At 35.9% G+C, this 21,982-nt stretch overlaps 1 protein-coding gene across 1 annotated transcript; it reads right to left on the bottom strand.

Annotated features, from left to right (window-relative positions):
- Positions 1–483: 483 nt before the first annotated feature.
- On the bottom strand, positions 484–21,916 carry VCPIP1 (valosin containing protein interacting protein 1). The gene is made up of 3 exons (XM_070392785.1): positions 18,957–21,916; positions 12,715–12,801; positions 484–5,923 (listed from the first exon to the last, which is right to left on the bottom strand). Exons 1-3 carry the CDS (start codon positions 21,661–21,663, stop codon positions 5,055–5,057), a joined length of 3,663 nt encoding a protein of 1,220 aa, XP_070248886.1. The 5' UTR covers positions 21,664–21,916; the 3' UTR covers positions 484–5,054.
- Positions 21,917–21,982: the final 66 nt, after the last annotated feature.

Below are 21,982 nucleotides of genomic sequence, written 5' to 3'. Positions count from 1 at the left end.
AAAAAACAAAACAAAACAGTAAGCATTACATGAACCAATTATGTAATATGTCTGAAGAAATTTTGCTCCTCTTTTCTAATTGGATTTGTTTCATTTGCATTGAAATCTGACTTGGGGAGAAATTACTGTCCCTATATCATAACCCACTTAAAATAATTTTTTTAAACTTTATTAATTCTTATTATAAAGAATTCCTTTATAAAACTGAACTACATTTCCTTGCATTATAATATTAAGGTATGCCCTGGCCTGGTAGCTCAGTTGGTTAGAGTGTCGTCCCAATACACCAAGGTTGAGGGTTCAATCACCAGTCAGGGCACATACAAGAATCAATAAATGCATAAATATGTGGAACAACAAATTGATGTTTTTCTCTCCCTTCCTCTCTCTAAAATCAATCAATAAATAGAAAGTTTAAAAATAATAATGTGTCATTCCAGGAAACTAAATAATAACAAATAATTTTAAAAAGTTACTGTGATGTTGAGGGGAAAATCGGTATGTATTATTTTATTTTATTGATATAAAAGAAAACTACAAATACTGTACAGTGAGGTGTGCTGTAGAACACTATACAGTTATAATAAACTATTACCAATTATTTATTACTCAAATGTAATATATACAAGCAATCACAAAATCAGAAAATAATGGGTAACAGCCAGTGCCTTAGGGATGATTGAACATCTATGCTATGTTATTGAGCAGTTAAAGCACTTGCTATTATTTCCAAATATTCTCACTATTACTACTGATTTTTACATATACTAAATAATATTCCCTCCAAAAAGTAGACTCTCCAGCTCTTGGCACTAACTCTTAAAGTCAAATAGACCTGAAAATATTGATAACCTTTTCAGTCTTTTATTGCTCCACCACAGGCATAAAGGCTCAGGAAGGGACTTGTGCATTCTAAAGAAAAGTATGCAATACCTTAAAATTTTAAATACTAAGTACTTGATACTCATAAGCAGATAACTAAAACTTTTTTTTACTAGTTTTCCTTTCTTTTACAAGAGAATAATCATTGTATTAATATTACACTACAAAAGGATGTAGACTCCATAATTTAAAAAATTAAATGTCAGATATACAAATAATGGCATTTTCTCCAATAATTCACAATTTTTACAATTCCTGCTATTTTGGAACAAAGGTTAAAATTCCCACGATTTAAGTATTATTAAATATGAATTGAAACACTTAGCATCTCAAAGAATTATTAAGAATGACAGAACTCACAATTAACTATAAATCTTACAATTGGTGAGATAGCTCCCCTTTGTTATTTTATTTAAGTAAACATTCTACTATGGTAGGTTTTCAAGCGAATAGTTCTGGCTTAAAATAGTAACTTTTTAAATTAACTGTGGAGTGCCTTGAGATTGTATAATTTTGTTAAATTATATAACCTTGTAATGTCTATCCAACTTACTTAGAGCATGTACTTCACTACTACTATTATAAAAAGTCATTTTAAGTTTATAGTAAGATGAGTGGAGTTTAACCTGATTTTTGCAAAGGCTTTTATGAAAATCTTAATATGGAAATTTTGTTTTGAGAACCTTGAAACTCAAAATCTGCTCTGCCATATTTTAAGTATGGGCCAATTAAAATTCCTATTGAAAAATTAAGACAAATCTAGACTGATATTTTATATTGTCACTAGAGGCCTGGTGCATGGAATTCGTGCACGGTAGAGTCCCTAGGCCTGGCCAGCAATCAGGGTTGATGGGGGCCTTCCTTCCCCTGGCTGCCAGCTGGGGCCTGCCTTCATTCCGCGCCGCCCCCTGGTGGTCAACACACGTCATAGTGAGCAGTCGAACTCCCAAGGGGACAATTTGGATATTGGCCTTTTATTATATAGGATTATATTGACCAAATCATAATGACAGAAGTTACAAGCTTATTTCATATCTAAAGACTAGTTATTAGTGAGGTCTAAATTTTTAAGAGAAATGTTTACTAACAGCCAGTATTACTAAGTAACTACATAAAATACTTTTATAAACTTTGCATCTAGTAGCTAACGTGATGTCAGTACAATTCTCAAAAACCTGTCATTAGTAGTATGAGTTGCTAGCAAGTGATCTTCCCTGAGGTAAGAGACATTTGCAAAAGACTGCTCATTACCAATGAAGAAAGATACTTAAAAATAATGGCAATAAGGACCTGTGGCTGGAAATCACAGATGCATTTCAGATTGCAAGCAGAAGGCTTGATTGTAAAACCAAACTAGAAAACTATCAAATTATGCAGCAGATTTGCTAAATTTCTCAGGTCATTATCAGGAAACACAGTGAAAGAGGGGGAAATGGACCTTATGCTTGCCCTTAGACTAGTTCCTGAGTGACCGTTCCCTTGGAGTTCATTATATTCTAGCTTATATTTGGCAGTTGTCTTGTTTTTCTTCAATTTCAACCACTCTCATTACCAGCACTCTAGACATACACTATCTTCAATTCCACCTGGACTTTGGGTCATCAATTCAAACTTGGTATGATTAATTATAAAATGGATTACTGAAGGAAAAACTTTGACTTTCAGTGAAACACTGCAAACAGAATTTAGTTATAGTTTATGTAACATCTAGGGCTAAAAATATTAACTGATTTATGATCTCCAGCTTGGACTCAAAGTTGTGGTGATCACAAATAATACTAAAAAATAATCATTCTTTAGTCCTGCAATTTATTATAATAACCATACGGAAGGACAAACAATGATATTTAAGAACTTAAAGAAATTGTTCTAAAACTTCTTTGTAAAGATGATACCTGGACTCACCTCTCAAAAACCACTAATTACCCCAATTTTCAGCAGCTTTAAAATAATTTTAAGAAATCTAATCATTCTCAGAATCAAGCCTTTTATTCTTTATCATGGGAGAACCCAAACTATTATAATATTTATACCTAACTGGCTTCTAAATAGCATTGCTGTGGTGAGAGAAATTAATGTGTTGTCAGAGATTAAACCTTTTGAAATGTTCACAGGTATATTCTAATTTGAATAAATAAAAGTATTTAATAGGGAGATAAAATTTGATATTTTTACTTCATGCTATGAGAATATATTTGTCAGTTATTAACTAAACATACTAAGCCACAGGTAAGAAAATATTTGTTAAAGAAAAGGTGATTATATTATTTACCTGGAAGCAGTGCATTTTGCTTGTTAAGTTTTCTTGTATTTAAACTAAAAATGGGGAGGCATGTTTCAATGGCTGAAAAGGCCAAAAGTATAGTGGTTAGTGATATATGTAATTTTTAGTTTAATACACAGAAGTCACCTATTCTAACTAAATGGGAAATATTAGCTGGCAGCTGCAGTTTTTTATGCAAAACTAGTGCACAATATAAAAATTCTACACTTTTCTGCTATTTAGATATAGAGAAAGACACTTGAAGTTTAGAAAAATGGAGAAAAACGGTTTTTTAAAATGTGATAAAACCCAAACATATCTTGCTCAGATATCACCTGCAAATGTCTAGATTCTGCATTCTTTCCTTATTCAAAATGGACTAGCTCATTTAGTAAGTAGATTCAGTCAGAAATACTTTCATAGAAAGAAAAACAAAACCTCTCTTATTTGGAAACACAAGTTAAAGTACTGTCTATATTCGTTATGAATCAACAGGTTGAGATTTTTAAACACCTGATATTATACTTCCTGATACACGTTTTCTTAGAATGAATACACAATTCTGCATCTGTTACATGTGTAAACAGAGACAGCCAGGCTTTGCTCTAGATAAGAGATTGTATTAACAGACATTTTGTCTTTCATCCATTCTAATTCAACTTAATTTCAGTGAACAGAAGAAAAAGATGGATTGAAATGTACATTTCAGTATACAGGTTTGCGAAATAGGATAAAATAATGGAATACCAATCTCCGGATAAACATTCTCTGTCTTTAAGGAATAAGCATGAAAGCTGCTTCTTGAAGAAACTGGCACTAACGATTTGATGAATACAAATGCCCAGTTGATCAGGGTATGATGCACTAAAATTTACATCCAAATCCAAGTGAAGCCAACAAATAAAGAAAACCTTATAGATTCGGGGGGAAAAAACAAAGCAGTTTTGGTTCAAAGGGAGGGGAGGTGTTAAAGATACTTAGCATATATAAGCTTACATACCACTGATCAAAATCGTAGAATAATGTAACTCATTCATAAAGAAAAATTCTCACTTATAAATTGCCTGTGAATCTGACAAACTCTGAAAATTAGAGATTAACTACTGCTACAATAATTTTTACATTTTCTACTACACTTTGCAATCAACTTTTCTGCAAGATTAAAGAAAAAACAAACTTGGTGGTACTTGACTAGGCCAGGATTAAAAAAATAATGGTAACACCACAACAGAGCACACTATTGGCTGTGTTAACTCAAACAGCAACATTACTGAATCACATTGACTTTATCATTCTAGAACAGATATTTTCCCCATAATCTTGCTCAAATCAGCAAAATGTTTTATCATTACATTCTATTCTCAAAATATTTTCCCCAAGAATACTATCTCTATGAATGTTTACATTCACAGAAATGTCGAGATCCTAATATCTAAAAAATCCTTTTTATGAATTTTAAGATACACTTTAGTTCAGATAACCTTCAAATGTACACAAATCTTTGACACTCTAGTAAATATGTGGGTTGGTTACATCAACAGTAGCAAATCTCATTCCCTCCCAGTCCTAGCCTTTTTAGAAATCAAACATGTTTAGCAAGAGAATTTTCATGTCTGAAACATTAAGACTTTCATGAAATTAAAATTACAAAGAACTTCCAAGGAACCACATATATGGAAAAAACTCAGCAAATCTAATACTAATTTGTAGGAATTCAGAGCCAGCCTGGGCAGCAGTATATTAAAAGCTATTGCCAATCACACACTTGCTATCATGCACTGAATAACAAGATATAATCTTTGAATTATATACGTACAAGATATTTAATGACTAATCAAATTATGTGGCCCAGCCAACAAATATTACATATTCACAATAAACATTTTGCCTTTATTAGCCTCTAATTAAATCAAGAGTGATCCATTGGCTCAGTTGTGTTTGTCATCTCAGCATCTTGACTATCCATCTCTTCAGGCTCATCCACGGAATTTCCCTTTTGTGCTTTTGACCTTGTGGCAAATGCTGCTCCCAGTGCCTCTGCCACACAGCTTTCAGTTGTTTCTGTATTCAAATTTTCAGTGCCACCAGTTAAAGAAAAAGATTCAGGTAAGCCAGTCTGAAGACTCCCAGACTTCACAGAACTCGTAACTTCTCCTTTCCTTTGAGGAAGATCAGATGTTGACTGCTCTGTACTTTGATCCCTAAAGTGCTTGTCCATTGAAGCCTGAATAGAAGAAACCATTTCCTGCAATTTTTTTCGCTGGGCCTCAACCAATTCAGGATCCAGCTGCCTGCCTTCTCTCGTTGTAACTACTCCAGGAGCTATTCGAATAAGCTCACTGTTACTAGGAGTAGCTGTGAATATAGAAGGCTCCGTTTTAATGGAACTATTACTAAAGTCTGTCCCTGTGTTATGCTTCCTCACAACTGGAGTTTCCCTAGCTCTTGGATCAAGTTGTAGGTTACTGGATGCAGTTCCTAGAGAATGCCCTTTTCCCTGAAAGGCAGTTACATTATGAAGTTGATCAGATTTCTTTTTCACTACACCACCACTACCTAGTTTTAATAGCCCATGTGAGGGACTTGATTCCCTACTTCTTGTAGTAGCCTCTGCTCGAACCTGACTTACAGCCTCTTTAACTAAGTCTTCAACATCAGGACCGATGGGAAAATGTCCTGCAGCATCCACACACAATTCCAGTCTATCTTCAGAAGCATTATAGACAAAGGTTTTGCCAGGTAGATGTGGAAAAGTACAATGCTTGCCATCAGCCATACCTAAAGAAGGGGAAAGATATTTAACATATTAAAATGTTACTTAAAAAGGACAGTAAGGACAATTTTAGGTGAAATAGTAAATTTTCAATAATTTACAGATTACAGCTTTCAAAACAAAATTAGAAAATAAATTACTATCAATATAATTTAATATTACAAAAAAGAAATATCACCATAGACCTTAAAGTAGTACCTGGGGAGATGTTTATATCATTTTGCATTGTGTTTATATAAGAGAATGTCCTGTTTTATTTTTATTTTTTTTATTTTTTTTAATATATTTCATTGATTTTCCACAGAGAGGAAGGGAGAGAGATAGAGAGTTAGAAACATCGATGAGAGAGAAACATCGATCAGCTGCCTCCTGCACATCTCCCACTGGGGATGTGCCCGCAACCCAGGTACATGCCCTTGACCGGAATCGAACCCGGGACCTTTCAGTCCGCAGGCCGACGCTCCATCCACTGAGCCAAACCGGCTTCGGCGAATGTCCTGTTTTAAAAAGAGACTTGTTGAATATTTAAAAGTAAAATATCATACCTTTAATTCTCAAATGGCTCAGCAAAAAATATACACATATTACCTATGTATCTGTATAGAGAGACATAAAGCAAATATTACTAAACTATATATATATAAAATTATCCTATCAGAATGTTAGGAAAGTGGCCTCAAACAAACAGCTAAACTATAAGAAAAAAAAAATAGCAATAGTGTTAGTAAAGCAATGGCTTATTGTAAAGCAGTAAGAAAATATATTTTCATTTACTAAAATTCAATTTTTAAAAAAAATTTTGTTATTACATATGTGTCCTTATCCCCACATTATCCCCCATCCCCCCACTCATGCCTTCATCCCCCTGCTGTCTATGTCCACTGTTTAGGCCTATATGCTAGCATATAAGTCCTTTGGTTGATCTCTCCCCTTACCCCAACCCTCTCCTACCTTCCCTCTGAGGTTTGACGGTCTGATAGATGCTTCAAATTATACACTTTGCAAAAATACCCATTAGAGCAAAGTGTTACACAAACATGTTGCACAGTGTGTTGAATTACAAATAGTAATTTTACTGAATTACAGAATACCAGAATACAAGTTGTTTTCTCAGTATGATAAAGGTATATATTTTTCACAAATAAATATGAACTTTCAAAAGATCATATTCCATAGTTAAAGTAGTATTTATGGGGCATATGTAAGAAAGCTAAGATTAATGCACTGTGACTTCAGTATAATTTTAAGAACTGACACCTGGTCACAATAAATTTAAAAGATTTTATTCAATTCAATTTCTTTGAAATAGTTGTATTTCATGTTACTATTCTTACTCCTCTCTGGTAGGTCAGAACCACCAAAATAAGCCTGTGTTATTTTGGGGATGCTCCTCAAAATGTCCCACTGCAATTTACTTCTGATAGTCAACTTATGCAGCAGTAGAGGACAGAACCTTAAAGCAGGCTTCTCTTTATTTTCTAATTGAGCAGTTTGATCTCACTACATGGTATTTCAAGACATTACAGTTTTTGCAGTCTTAGAATAAAAAAATTATATGTGTGTTTTAAGCTATCCAATATTCTTACATTTTAAATTTGTCACTGTAATTAAACTCCAAGTATGCACAAATAAGGGTTAAGTTTTATGAAACCACAGATTTTCTATGTTAAAAGAAAGATGAAGTAGACAACTTTTAATAATAAATGGTACATATGGGTATGTTTATGGCAAAATATAAAGGCAAGAGCAAACTACTTTAAAAAGAAATTGTTAAGCCCTAGCCAGTTTGCTCAGAGGATAGAGCATTGGCCTGCGGACTAAAGGGTCCCAGGTTCGATTCCCATCAAGGGCACATGCCCGGGTTGCGGGCTCTCGTGCAGGAGGCAGCCAATCAATGATTCTCATCATTGATGTTTCTATCTCTCTCTTCCTCTACTTTCCTCTCTGAAATCAATAAAAATATTTTTTTTTAAAGAAATTGTAAGTATACTATACAAATTCAGAGAGGGAGCAGATGAGTGAACTCTGGAATGTTTTGTGGGCTTTCAGGTCGTCTTCAGTTTTATAAGTTACTAAGATTAGTTTATAAAAAAAGCCACTGCCCAGACCGGTTTGGCTCAGTGGATAGAGCGTCGGCCTGCGGACTGAAGGGTCCCGGGTTCGATTCCGGTCAAGGGCATGTACCTGGGTTGCGGCCACATCCCCAGTGGGAGATGTGCAGGAGGCAGCTGATCGATGTTTCTCTCTCATCGATGTTTCTAACTCTCTATCTCTCTCCCTTCCTCTCTGTAAAAAATCAATAAAAATATATTTTTAAAAAAAGCCACTGATAAAAGCTAGAGTGGTTCTAATGTATCTCATTGTGAATATTCCAAATAACCAGAGAAAGGATCTAAAATGCAGATGAATAAATAACATGCAGTAATTTCAAATAAACATTCATTTCAATGGTAAGTGAAGTATCAATCAAAATTCAACTAGAATTTCCTCTTTGCACATTTTTGGCAGAGACAAATGGCAAAAATAGACACACAAAAATTAAAATCAGAAATGTGGTTTATATAACACCTTTTAGGCACAACCCTAGAATCAGTTTATTATCTACTAATTCCCTACCTCAGAGATTTTAAACCACGGCTCAAAAAAACAACAGCAGCAAAGTAGAGAATTTTAAAGTAAGGTCAGGGACCTACCTGGGCAAAGCTTTTAAACATTCATTTTAATAGATAACATATAATGAAACTCACTATATACCAGGAACTAAAATAAACCCTGACGATTCAATTTAAAAAAATTTAAAATCATATTTTACAATAGCATCCCAAAACATGACATATTTAGGTATAAATGAACAAAGGATGTGCAAAATTATATGCTGAAAATTACAAAATGTTGGTAAGAGGAATTAAAGAAGACTTAAGTAAATGGAGAAATATAACATTTTCATGAACCAGAAGATTTGATATTATCAAAATTGTCCTCAATTTGACCTACACATTCAACACAATCACAACAAAAATCCCAGCAGACATTTTGTAGAAAGTGACAAGTTGATTCTAAAATTTATATGGATAAGCAAAGTACCTAGAATATCCAAAAAAATTTTTAAGAAGATTCTAGAAATAGATACATTTGTACGTGGTCAAATGATTTTTTACAAATAACCTTATTGACATACATTTTGTATATAATTCACCCTTCTTAAGGAAATAATTCATGGGCAATTTCTTAAAATGTATTTTTATTGATTTCAGAAAGGAAGGGAGAGAGACATCAATGATGAGAGAGAATCATTGATTGGCAGCCCACTGGGGATCGAGCCTGCAACCTGGGCATGTGCCCTGACCAGGAATGGAATTGTGATTTTCTGGTTCATAGGTCGATGCTCAACCACTGAACCACACCAGCCAGGCAATATTTGATAAAGGTATCAAAGTAATTCAATGGATAAAGTGTAGCTTTTTCAACAAATAGTGCTGGAACAAGTGGACATCCATACATTTAAAAAAAGGTCCCTGGGCAGGTGTGGCTCAATTGGTTGGAGCATCCTCTCATATGCCAAAATGTTACAAGTTCAATTCCTGGTCATGGTGTGTAGGGGAGGCAACCAATTGATGTTTTTCTCTCTAAAATCAATAAAAAAATATCCTCAGGTAAAGATTTTAAAAATAAATAAAAAATATATTGCATACCTTGCAATATATAAAAAAAACCAACTTGAAATACATCATAAATCTAAGTTACCTAAAACTAAAAAACTCCTAGATGAAAACATAGAAGAAAATTTTTGTGACCTTGGATTGCCAAAGATTTCTTGAATAGGACACAAAAAGTATAAATCCTAAAAAGAAAAAAATGTTGCCCAGCTGTGGTGGCTCAGTGGATTGAGCATCATCCCATGGACCAAGAGGTCCTGGGTTCAATTCCCAGTCACAGCACATGCCTGGGTTGCAGGATCGTTCCCCAGTAGGGAGTGTGCAGGAGGTAGCCAATAAATGATTCTCTCTCATCAGTGATGTTTCTAACTCTCTCTCCCTCTCCCTTCCTCTCTGAAATCAATAAAAAAATATATTTTTTTAATGTTAAATTGGTTATCAGATTTAGAAAGCTCTACTCTTCGAAAGGTACTATTAAGAAAATAGACAGCCCTGGCCAGTTTGGCTCAGTGGATAGAGCGTCGGCCTGCAGACTGAAGGGTCCCAGGTTCGATTCCGGTCAAGGGCATGTACCTTGGTTGTGGGCATATACCCAGTAGGGGGTGTGCAGGAGGCAGCTAGTTGATGTTTCTCTCTCATGGATGTTTCTAACTCTCTAACACTCTCCCTTCTTCTCTGTAAAAAATCAATAAAATATATTTTTTTAAAAAGAAAGAAAACAGACAAGTTACAAATTGGGGGAAATTATTTGCAAAACACTTATCTAATAAATGAATATGTAAAGAACTCTCCAAACTCAATTTTTAAAAATCCAAACTAATTTTAAAATGGGGGGTGGGGGGTGGGGGGGGGGGAGATAGCAAATAACCACATGAAAAGAATCTCTCAGTATCATCGGTTTTTAGGAAAATGCAAATTAAAACCACTATGAAATAGTACTATAAACCTTTTACAATGGCTTAAAAACAAAAACTGATACTATTAAGTACTGACAAAGACACAGAGTAACTAGAATTCTAGAATTGGCTAACTCTAATACAGTGCTAGTAGGAATATAAAATGGTCCATCCATTTTGGAAAATGGTTTCAAAGTTTCTTATAAAGTTAAGCATGTATTTACCACATGACTCAGTAATCCCACTCCTAGGTATTTACCAAAGAGAAGTGAAAACATATGTCTACACAAATGTTTTTAGTGGCTATATTTATAGTGGCCAGAAACTGCTAATAAAAAAACATACCAACTGTCCTTCAATTGGTTATGAATTCTTTAAAATGTGATGAATACATACAATGAAATACTACTCAACAATCAAAAGGAATGACTACTATATATGCAATCAGATGAATTGCAAAAGCATTAGGTTAAAACAGAAATTGGCAATTTTTTTCTGTCAAAGGGCATCATGGTAATATTTTAGGTTTTACAGACCATAAAGCCTCTGTCACAACTATTCAACTCTGTCACTGTCGTTTGAAACAGTCACAGACAATATGTAAACATGAGTGTGGCTATGTTTCAATAAAACTTTATATACAATAGGCAGTGGCCACGCCTAATATGGCCCACAGGCAATTTACCAACCCCTGTGCTAAATCAAAGGAGCCAGACACAAAAGGCTATACTATATAATTCCATTTATATGGTGATATGAAAAAGGCAAACATAGACACAGAAATCAAATCAGTAATTGCCAGGGTCTGGGGATAAGGGTAAGGGATTAATTAGAAAGAGACGTAAGGCAACTTTTTGGAATGATGGAAATATTCTCTCTATCTTGATTGTGGTAGTAGTTACATGACTATATGTTTATCAAAATTTATATATCTGTACACTTAAAACGGGTGAATATTACTATATATAAATTATGCTTTAATATTCTCATCTTTGAAAGAAAGGGAGGGAGGGAGAAAGCAAGCCATTCTTTGGTCCCCAATTCAAAAAACCCAAAAGAAAAAAATTTTTTTTACATAATCAAAACTTAAGGAAATTTAAACACTGATATTTGGTTATATTTTTTAAATGTGATAATTGTATTGCAGTTATTTTTTTAAAAATAAAAATATAAGAGTTATATGAAGTTCTCATAGATATTATGTGTGAAATTTATTTTTAACAGTCCAGTTGAGATGGGGTAGAAATGTACTGATAATTGTTGAAGCTAGGTTATGGGTAAATAGAGGCTCATTGTAAATCTATTATTCTTGCTACTTTAGTATATGTTTGAACATTTCAACAACAGCCAAATTGAGGTGGGGGTAGGGTAAGAATGAAAAAAAAAGTGAGAAAGAGATAAAAACCATAAAATAGAGATTATGCACTTAATGTCTACCGAGGTCAGGTAGGTGAAGAAGATAAGCCAGAGTGATAAAGTCTGAAGCCAAAAGCATTCACATCATAATTTTAAAAAGACATGTGTGTTCCAAACACACACTGGCATCCTCTCTCTCAAAATCTTAAAACTCTGAATATACAGTTATATACTCACACATGCCTCTATAAACAATGCACACACAATGTGAAAAGTAATAAAATATAAATGAGCTGTGTCCTAAATCCAGAAAGCACTGGGGCATATATAATAATCATAGCCAAGACACAATACAACAAACTATATTTATCTTGTTCTGGGATAGTCACTAGTATTAAAACCAAACTGTGTCTGCCCAACTGGCATGGCTCAGTGGTTGAGCGTCGACCTATGAACCAGGAGGTCATGGTTCGATTCTGGTCAGGGCACATGCCTGGGTTGCAGGCTTGATCCCAGTATGGGGCGTGCAGGAGGCAGCCGATCAGTGATGCTCTCTCATCACTGATATTTCTTTCTTTCTTTCTCTCTCTCCCTCTCTGAAATCAATAAAACTATTTCTAATTTCACAATTTGTCTTTAGTTAAGAATCATATATATTGTTTAAATGAGAAAATAGGAGCAAGAAAGTGACAGATTTTTAGTAATATTATAGCAGAAAACACAGCTGAGCATATCAGGATAATCCATTTTTAATTAGGCAGGTTGCTAAAGAATACATATCTAAAATTAACATTAGAAACAGTTTTAGAATACTAGCTGAACTTTCTTAATCTTATAACACCTTGAGTGAAGATATTATCTAAAAATAAAATCAGAATTTTACTATACCCATGGTTTTCTTCATAATATTGTAGAATATGCCACCCTTTTGGAACATGTGAGGAAGCCCCTTTGCATAAGACCATACATCTTCTCCTGTAAGATAAAAACAGATACAGTATTAGCAACAAACAAAAGTGTTCAACCAGGGTTGTTTTATATGGATTAGCCACTAACAGAGATTGCAAGGCAGCCTGGTATAACATATAGGGAGATGAGATAATATGGAATGATGAGGCTATAGCACACTAGGAAATGCATGACCCACCTAAAGATGGCAGCCACTGCCAAGTACTGTCATGGAAAAGTGTAGGCCCAATGTTTCAAGACAAAAATGGCTTTTCATAAGAAGCTGGAAATCTGCGTTTTTTTAAATGTGAATTTTTTTTAAAATATGTTTTTATTGATTCAGAGAGAGGAAGGGAGAGGGGGAAAGAGCTAGAAACAAGGATGAAAGAGAAACATCAATCAGCTGCCTCCTGCACATCCCCTACTGGGATTGATCCCGAAACCAGGCATATGCCCTGACCAAGAATTGAACCAGCAACCTCCTGGTGCACAGGAGGACGTCCAACCAACTGCGCTACAACAACCGGGCAATTCTCTCAATTTTTAAATGTAGGAGCTAATTAAAAAATATCTTCACAAATTAAACAAATATGAGGCATATTAAACAAAACAGATCTGAAAACTCAATACAGCTCAAAGGATACTAAGATAATTTATTAAAAAATAATATAAAATTGTCTATATTTATGTTAAAGCAAAATAAAAACAATGGAAGGGGGGAAAAAAAACAATGGAAGGGGCTAGGGAGAAAAGTAAATAGGCTGAAGATAAGTAATTAATGTTTCGGCTCGATCCCCAGGGGCCACGCAGCAAGCATCAGATCAATGATTCTCTCATCATTGATGTTTCTATCCCTTTCTCCCTCTCCCTTCCTCTCTCTGAAATCAATAAAAACATAATTTTTTTAAAAAAGAATGGAAGGAACATAAAGTTATTTTTGGTTTGTAGAATGTGGTTGTTTTGTTTCTTTTTTTTAAATATATATATATATATATTTTTTTTTTAATTGATTTTTACAGAGGGGAAGGGAGAGGCATAGAGAGTTAGAAACATCCATGAGAGAGAAACATTGAACAGCCGCCTGCTGCACACCCCCCACCAGGGATGTGCCTGTAACCAAGGTACATGTCCTTAACTGGAATCGAATCTGGGACCCTTCAGTCCGCAGGCCGACACTCTATCCACTGAGCCAAACCGGTCAGGGCTATTTTGTTTCTTTATACTTACTTTCATTGTTTTTTAATCTGATAATGTACAGTACTACTTTCATAATCAGGACTTTTAAAATTTACTTTATACATATTTGAATTCTTTGAATTAAAAAAAAATAATATCTTCTAATTGAAAAAAATATAAAAGAAAATAAAAGGTATCAAAGTAACTGAAGTATAGCCCAGCCGATGTTGCTCAGTGGTTGAGTGTCAACCCACGAACCAGGAGGTCATGGTTCGATTCCCAGTTAGGTACATGCCTGGGTTGTAGGCTTGATCCACAGTAGGGGATGTGCAGAAGGCAACCTATCAATGATTCTCTCTCATCACTGCTGTTTCTATCTCTCTCTCCCTCTCTCTTCCTCTCACTGAAATCAGTAAGAAAAATATTTTTTAAAAAGTAACTGAGTATAGAAAGGAACAAAGTCAATGTTTAATCTTCAGAGCATATAATAAAATCATCATTTATTATAACATCCACATTCATCTTAAGATACATCTATATGCATTATTTTAATTTTATTTTTTAAAATATATTTTTATAGATTTTAGAGAGAGAGGAAGGAAGAGGGATAGAGAGACAGAAACTTTGATGAAAGAGAAACATTGATCAGCTGCCTCCTGCAGGCCACCCCTGGGGATTGAGCCACAAACCGGACATGTGCCATGACCTGGAATCGTACTGTGACCTTCTGTTTCATAGATTGACACTCAACCACTGAGCCACATTGGCTGGGCATGCATTATTTTTAAATCAACTTTATAACTGCTCTACTAGATATATGCTGTATATAAATCAATTAGAGGGGTGATCAGAGGGCATGTAAAGAATAATATGTATTAACTACTATCTAGATTTGAAACTGTCCTTTATCCAATATTTAAAGAAAAAATATCAAGATGTAATATGATGCTCAGATCCAATGTTATCCAAAAATATAATGTCTGAACCCCAGGTATAATTCTGGAAAATCTTAAGGCAGTTATAACATCAATAGGCACTATTAAATTACAAAATATTGTATACTTTAAACTCTGTCTTCTCCCTCTCTCTAACCATGTCTTTGAGCAAGGATTAAAAAAATATATATATTAAAAATGCATACAGTTTTTTTCAGTAAGATATAAAGTACACAAAAACCAAACAAGTTTCTCAACTCCTGAAAGGTCGCTCAACTTTGTAGTGAATGGGGTAAATATCACAAGTAGCCTAACTCCATTAAAGCAACTCCAACAAATTGTTTTTCACAAACCTGTCTTTATCTCCTGAAAAAGAAAATTAACTAGAAACTCAGTAGAATACAATGATGAGAAAAAATTAATTAGCCTAGTTTTTATGATGGATGCTGTACCATCTATCATCTCTATCACAAAAGAAAATCCACAAAAAAATCCACAAGAAAACAATAACCAGAGTTAGAGTCACTCCACTACTACATAAATAATAAAGATTACAGTCTGCAAAAATTGTTCAATAACCTCCAAGTGGTCTGGATAAAGCAGATGTGAAATAATTACAGGCAAAATATTATTTCATTTTAAAACTACCATCATAAGATTAAAGTGACTAGTTCCATGAATCGTTTATACTGAGCAAAAGACTCATGTACTTACTTAATGTCTTACTGATATACAGAAATAGATATAAACTATTTAATAAATATTCTACTTAAAAATAATGTAAGGAAAAGCACATGTCCCTATCAAGCATTCAGCCTATTTAATGAAGATATAAAAGCTATATAATGAAAACTAAAGCTATGAAAGTATGGGATGCCCTCAGCTGGGATCCTGCAGGTAAGTTTATGGAAAGCAAGGACTGTGTCTCATTAATTTTGTACCTCTAGCAGTCTCTAACTCACAGCAGACAGTCATTTTGCTGAAATAATCTGCACTAATTCTTTCAGCATTTTCTTAACACCTACTAAGTGTCAGGCCCTATACTTGGTGATAGGGTTTCCATCAGAATAAAACAGATTACTATCTCTTCTGTGGAATTTATAATACAGTGGGAGAGGCAAATGGCTAAGTAAGCCAACAAATGAGATAATGAAAACTTGTAATAGGTACTATGAGAGAAATGAAGAGGATAGAATAATAGAAGGTACCTTTTTAGAGTGGTAAATAAAGGTCTCTCAAACCCTTATATAAGGTGATCAGAAGGAGAAAGCCTCTCTTAAGAAGGCAATATTTAAATCTAAACCTAAATGAGGAGCCAGATATTTGAACAGCATAAAGCTTGATGAGCTATTTTCTAAACCAAAACAGCAGCTTAGTTCACATTTGGTAATTTACAAAATAATTTCTGCAATTTGAAACTTGCAATTTTCTAAATAAGCTCTGTCACTTTCCATTTTCCAGCCCACTCCAATTCAAACAGCAATAGTTTCCTGGCACTCTTTACATAAGGTTGTGTGTATATAACTATCCCCAACTTGATATTCTAACAAACACACCACTTTTTATTAAGAGTATCTTCTATATAATTCAAATACAGTTATAAGATAAGTAGAGGTAGAAAATTAATATTTACGGAGGGACTATTACAGGCCAGGCACTGTCTTAGTACTTTAAAGCAGAAAGTCTCTCAAGTGTTACCGCTATAAAATTAGCAAAACACTGTTTATCTTCAAATTTTGTGTTTGAGTGGAAGAAGATTTAAAGAAATTTGTAATTTGTAAGGAAAGCAACATAAATATTGGAAGTGAAGAGGGAAGGGTTCATAAAAGGAAGACATTATCTTGGTGAACTCATGGCAGTCCATAGTCTATTACTCAGATATTCAGGCTCAGAAACCTCAAACCAAAATAAAAAAGTGACTAATTATAAACCAGAATTATATTGTACTGATTTTTGTTACAAAATATATTATCTTGTTAACCAGACTTTTAAACTGCTGATCACAATCTCATTCACACCACCACTTTCAACTGTACATCAACATTTGTATCAGGAAGCTAAATCAGTGATCAGAACTGATGCTTGATGAATATGAAATCAGTAAAGCGATATCAGATCTTTCAGCCAGGCCATGGTGAGGACTGACCACATATTCCTGTTCCTAAATAGAGATTACCTTCCTAGTTACCAGAATTTTCATGAACCACAGGTAATTTATCTTTCCTTTTGTGCAGCAGTGTATAAACAGTGCCAAATTCTGCTTTTCAAATCTTTTTCAATGTTCAGTGCTGACCATCCATTCCATTTCTGCTGGCACAGCCTTTGTTGAGATATGTTAATGTCATGTGTTTAATTCAATCAAAAACATTTCAGAGTACCTGTTATCTGCTGGGCACTATACTAGGTGCTGAGCATCCAAGGTTAATTATGATCTGAACCACATCCTCAAAAATTCATCTTCTAATGAAGAAAGCCTCCTCTTTTCTGTTTTTGATCAAGGAGATTGCTTTCTTTAAAAAAAAGTGTCTTCTGAAAATATCTAATTTTATCCATTTTGTGCTGATGCTATTTAATTTTCAGAGTTCTGGGAGTAATAAATTGTTACTCTGTATACTAACTACAAGGGGTATTTTGTATAGAAGAGGCAACTGAAGTACTGGGAAATTAAGCAGCTTACTTGAAATCACAAAGTTAATAAGTAGAGGAGATAAGATTAAAATTCTAGATCTTTCTGATTCCGAAGATCACACAATATTTCCTCTATTCCATGCAGTCTCTAAGAAACTAAAAACTCTAAGACAGAAATATATAAAATGCCTATATATCCCCCAATTCAATGACTATGTCTGCCAAAATAATATCAGCAATATCAAGTATATATATATATATATAACTATAGTTATATATATATATATATATAGTTATAAATTTGTACAGGGTTTTGAGATCTATTAACTACTAGCCCCCCCGCAATTTAACAAACCAAGAATAATCTTCATTTTAGAAGGTCAGGTCCAATTCACTGATCTTTAGCATTCTTGGAAACAGAATCAAAACACAGATCACTTTTCTAGTTGAAAGCTCTAATCTCAGCAAAAATAAGGCCCTTCTAATATGTAAGAGATCTAAATTTTACTTCTACTTTAAGCCTTACTATGTAAAACATATTAACACTAATTAAAAAACATACATTAGGCAAATAAGAATGTAAGAAGTGCATCAATGGGTCACATCTCAAATAATCTAAACCTTTAAATTACATATTCTGTTGATAATATATTTTCCTTTACTTTATGCTTAATTATTAAAAAGAAAGCTTCGAAGCAACCTTATTATCATCTACATCTGTTCTTCATGTTTCTTATGAGTTACAACAGTTCATTACAATTTATGGCAGTCACTGAGTTAGGAAATTACTTGAACACCAATCCTAATTACAAATAAGAAAAATGTGATGAACTGGGGAAGGGAGAACAGGAAATGGAGAAGAGACACTATCAGGTGGGAGTGTGGTGTGAAGAAAAACACCAGAAACTGCAATTCATCAAACAGGAAGTCCTGAAATCACATGACATGCAGAAAAACAAAATTTAAAAATAAATGAAAAGGGGAAAGAGAGGTGGGCAGGTTCAATAGAACCGAGAGGGGGAAATGAAAAAAGCTTTAAATGGATACATTACAAGCCTATTTAAAAGAAGAATTATTGGGGTGGTGAACACACAATACAATATAGAGATGAATTATAGAATTGTACACCTGAAACCTATATAATTTTATTAACCAATATCACCCCAATTAAGTCAATAAAAATTTTTTAAAATTTAAAAAAATTATTATATTTAAATAATCTGGTGTTAAGGGACTATTTTCACTTTTTAGTTATGTCCTCCTAATATTTACTCAACAGAAAAACACACAAATATCTAGCCATTAACTGTGAAAAAGATTTAAAAAAATAATTTTCTTCTAAAATATAGTTTTTATGATGACCAGATTTTTTTTTTACAGAAACAGAAAAAAGTGTATTACATTCACCATTAAGAAATACTATCTGAGTTAAATTCATCTTACCCATTAACGTTGCTAAAAGACACAAGGAGTACATTTCTTTGTCAGCTTGCTCCTGAAGTTCCTTAGATGACAGTTTACCAGTAGCAGCAATCTCTTCTTGTTTCACAGTGTGAGCAGTGTGTGCTGCAGCAGACTGACCACCACCTTCTGCTTTACTTTTTAGAATCTCTATTGTAATTCTGTCACCATGCTGTAAAGGAACTGGCTCCTTTTCCATTCCTGCCTCGGGTGGCATTAACTCTTTAGGAGGAAAGCCGTATCGAATACACTGTAAATAAGGAGGAATGTTGAATTCTCTGGCTATGCTTTCCTGAAGTTCAAAAAAGGTTGTTGAAGACTTAAGTGTAACCATGGACTGTCGTCCATCATTAGTTGTTATTCGGATTTTCTTCTCTTTAGAAGTTGTTGGTGAATAGGGAGATTTGGTAGGGGTAGCAGGTGCAGAGGATGGACCATCCCGAATGGCACTGGGAGAAACAGTCCTGGGCTGCCCTTTTTGTTCTTGTTTTAACTTCTCTGTTTTCCGTTTCTGCATTACAGAAGCCTGTTCCGTAATAGTCTGTTGAATAGTTCTTTCGGTTTTACTCATGTTTAACTCCTCCTTGTGCAAAGTTTTTGTTTTCTGTCCAGTAAGAATAATTTTAGTTGGGAGCTGAGAGTCTGACTCTTGTCCTTGTACATCTTCAGCTATTTGGGCATGAGCACCATCTATATTTACAGGAGTATAATCATCAGGATTCTTTTTGGCAGTCTGATGCAAGATAGTGTGGACAACTTTCTGAACTAAGATTTCACTCCCAAATTCACCAGGAAAGTGCTTGGTAACAAGTTTCATTGCAACATCATAAACATTACTATTCAAAGATGAATCACTTTCATACTGGAACCAATATACTGTTTCTCTGACCACTCTGCCACCCCATTCCAAAGTAATAGGAAAAGCTTCTGGTAGATTGTCATACTCTTTACCATCCCAAAAATGTTTGAATCCACAACCACACTTGCCACCAGTGGATCTCGAATTAGTTCTGTCCCCATCCAAATACACAATAGACCCATCTCCTCTGACCCTTCGCACAGATGTGCCATGACACCAATTACAAGCTGGTAGGCTACTTAGTCCATAGTCTGGTACCAGAACATCTTTCACTGAATCATATGAGCAAACCACACTGTTCAAGGGAAAGCTATAATTTTTGTCAGGCCTCAGCTGTCCATGAGTACTTTTTGCCAGGTTATACAGTTTCCCTCCTGGAACCAACCACTCTGAAGGAACATGAAGTTCAGACAGGGCACCACAGAGCAAACATTTGTGAAGGCGATTATCCATTACTGCTTTTTTAGCAGCTGCTGTGACTTCTTCAGGCTGAACTCCTATCACCCCAGTCCTCCTGTAGAAATATTGATGAACATCAGCAACCAAACTGGGGTGGATACCATGTTTGTCCATAAAGACTTCTTCCATAGCAGCAACAAGCCTAAGTAAGTATTTATCCTGCAGACTTCTGTCTCCTCCAATAACACAACCACCATCCTCCTCAAGTTTGATGTACTTTTTAATAAGGTCCTGAGGCACACCCCATGCTTTAGGAAGCAAATTCATAGGCAGTTTGGGCAAAGCAGCCCCTTTTATGCCTACCAAGGGGATATAATGGTTTCTACCAGAGCTACTCCATGCAATACAAATTGGTTTGTTCAAATGACCATCTCTCCCAGTGCACTTCTCTGCGGGGATGAGCCCAGGCAGAAAGGTGGCTGAATAATCACCAGAGCTTCTCATGCCACTGAGAGAATCTAACAGAATAATAGGGCGATGTAACACATTGGCAAGACCAAATATGTGGATGTTCCTCAGGCCCAAAGGAACACCCTCAGGCGGTACAAACAAAGGGTCACACTCATTGATAATGTCTTCCCACTCAGCAGCATCAATGAAGTCATGGAACAGGGCTTGGTATCTGGGCAGGTGCTGCTGAAAGTGCTGTTTCAGATTCTCTCTCAGGGCATGCCAGAAGAGCTCCCGGCCCACTAGAGCCCGGGACACAGCATGCACCAGGCAGTGTCCATCCCCGTCCACATGCACTGGAATGAGGCATTCCTGACTTTTATTGGCCCGCTTGATGTCCTCAAGGGTGTCATGCAAATACAGGAGGCTTCCGGAGCGGTCCTTGCCATAGCCCACCGTGTTCACATGCTCTGGTTCGATGAGGAAGGCGCGGTCACCCAGTAAAGCGCAATCGAACAGTTCGCCCTGGTTCATGTCCCGGAGAAGCTTAGCCCGGCCTGTCTGTTTATCCATTCCATAGCGAGCTAAAATGGGCGACAACAATTTGCAGTGGTAGTTGGAAAGGCCCATCACCTTTACCAGTTCCGTGGTCTTCTTGGGCGCCCCGGTAACCCCCAGCAGCGCGTTCCGCAGCAGGTTGTGTAGCACTACGTCCGGGTCGGTCACCTCCTCCACCCCCAGCAGCTGCTGTTGCTCGTGCCGCTGTCCGCACTCGGTACACTCGATGCTGACAGAACCGGAGGCCGGGAAGAACAGACGCGCCTGGCATTTCGGATCTGGGCAGCTCCCGGAGAGGATTCTTCGGTCTCTCCGCTTCGAGAGCATCCCCGGAGCAGCCGCCGACAGGGACGACGAGGTGTGCGGTGCCTCCGGGGGAGGAGGTGGCGGCGGCAGCGGAGGCGGCGGCGGCGGCTGAGACATAGCTCTCGGCTCTCGAGTCTCGTTCCGCGTCCCAAGCGACCCTCAAAGGCTCATAGCCCAGACCCCCACTGGCCCAACTCGGTCTAGTCCGGGCCCAGCGCGAATCGCTTTCGTTTTCCTACCAGCTCCTCCTCCTCCTAGGCGAAGGCGGAAGCGGCGGACGTTGTTTCTCTTCTTACTTCTCCTCTGCCGGAGCCGTTGCCCCGAACGTAACGGCCACCACCCTATCCCGCACTCACACTCACTCACTCACTCTCGCTCTCTCTCCTCAGACACACAGACATACACGCCCTCACTGACAATGCGCAGGCGCAGCTTC

Source organism: Myotis yumanensis, unplaced genomic scaffold, assembly GCF_028538775.1.
Source record: "Myotis yumanensis isolate MYYU_CA2020_CCGP unplaced genomic scaffold, mMyoYum1.0.hap1 SCAF_15, whole genome shotgun sequence".
Lineage (NCBI taxonomy): Eukaryota > Metazoa > Chordata > Mammalia > Chiroptera > Vespertilionidae > Myotis > Myotis yumanensis.
Note: the sequence above shows the minus strand (reverse complement) of the source record. Positions and strands in the feature narration are given on the sequence as shown.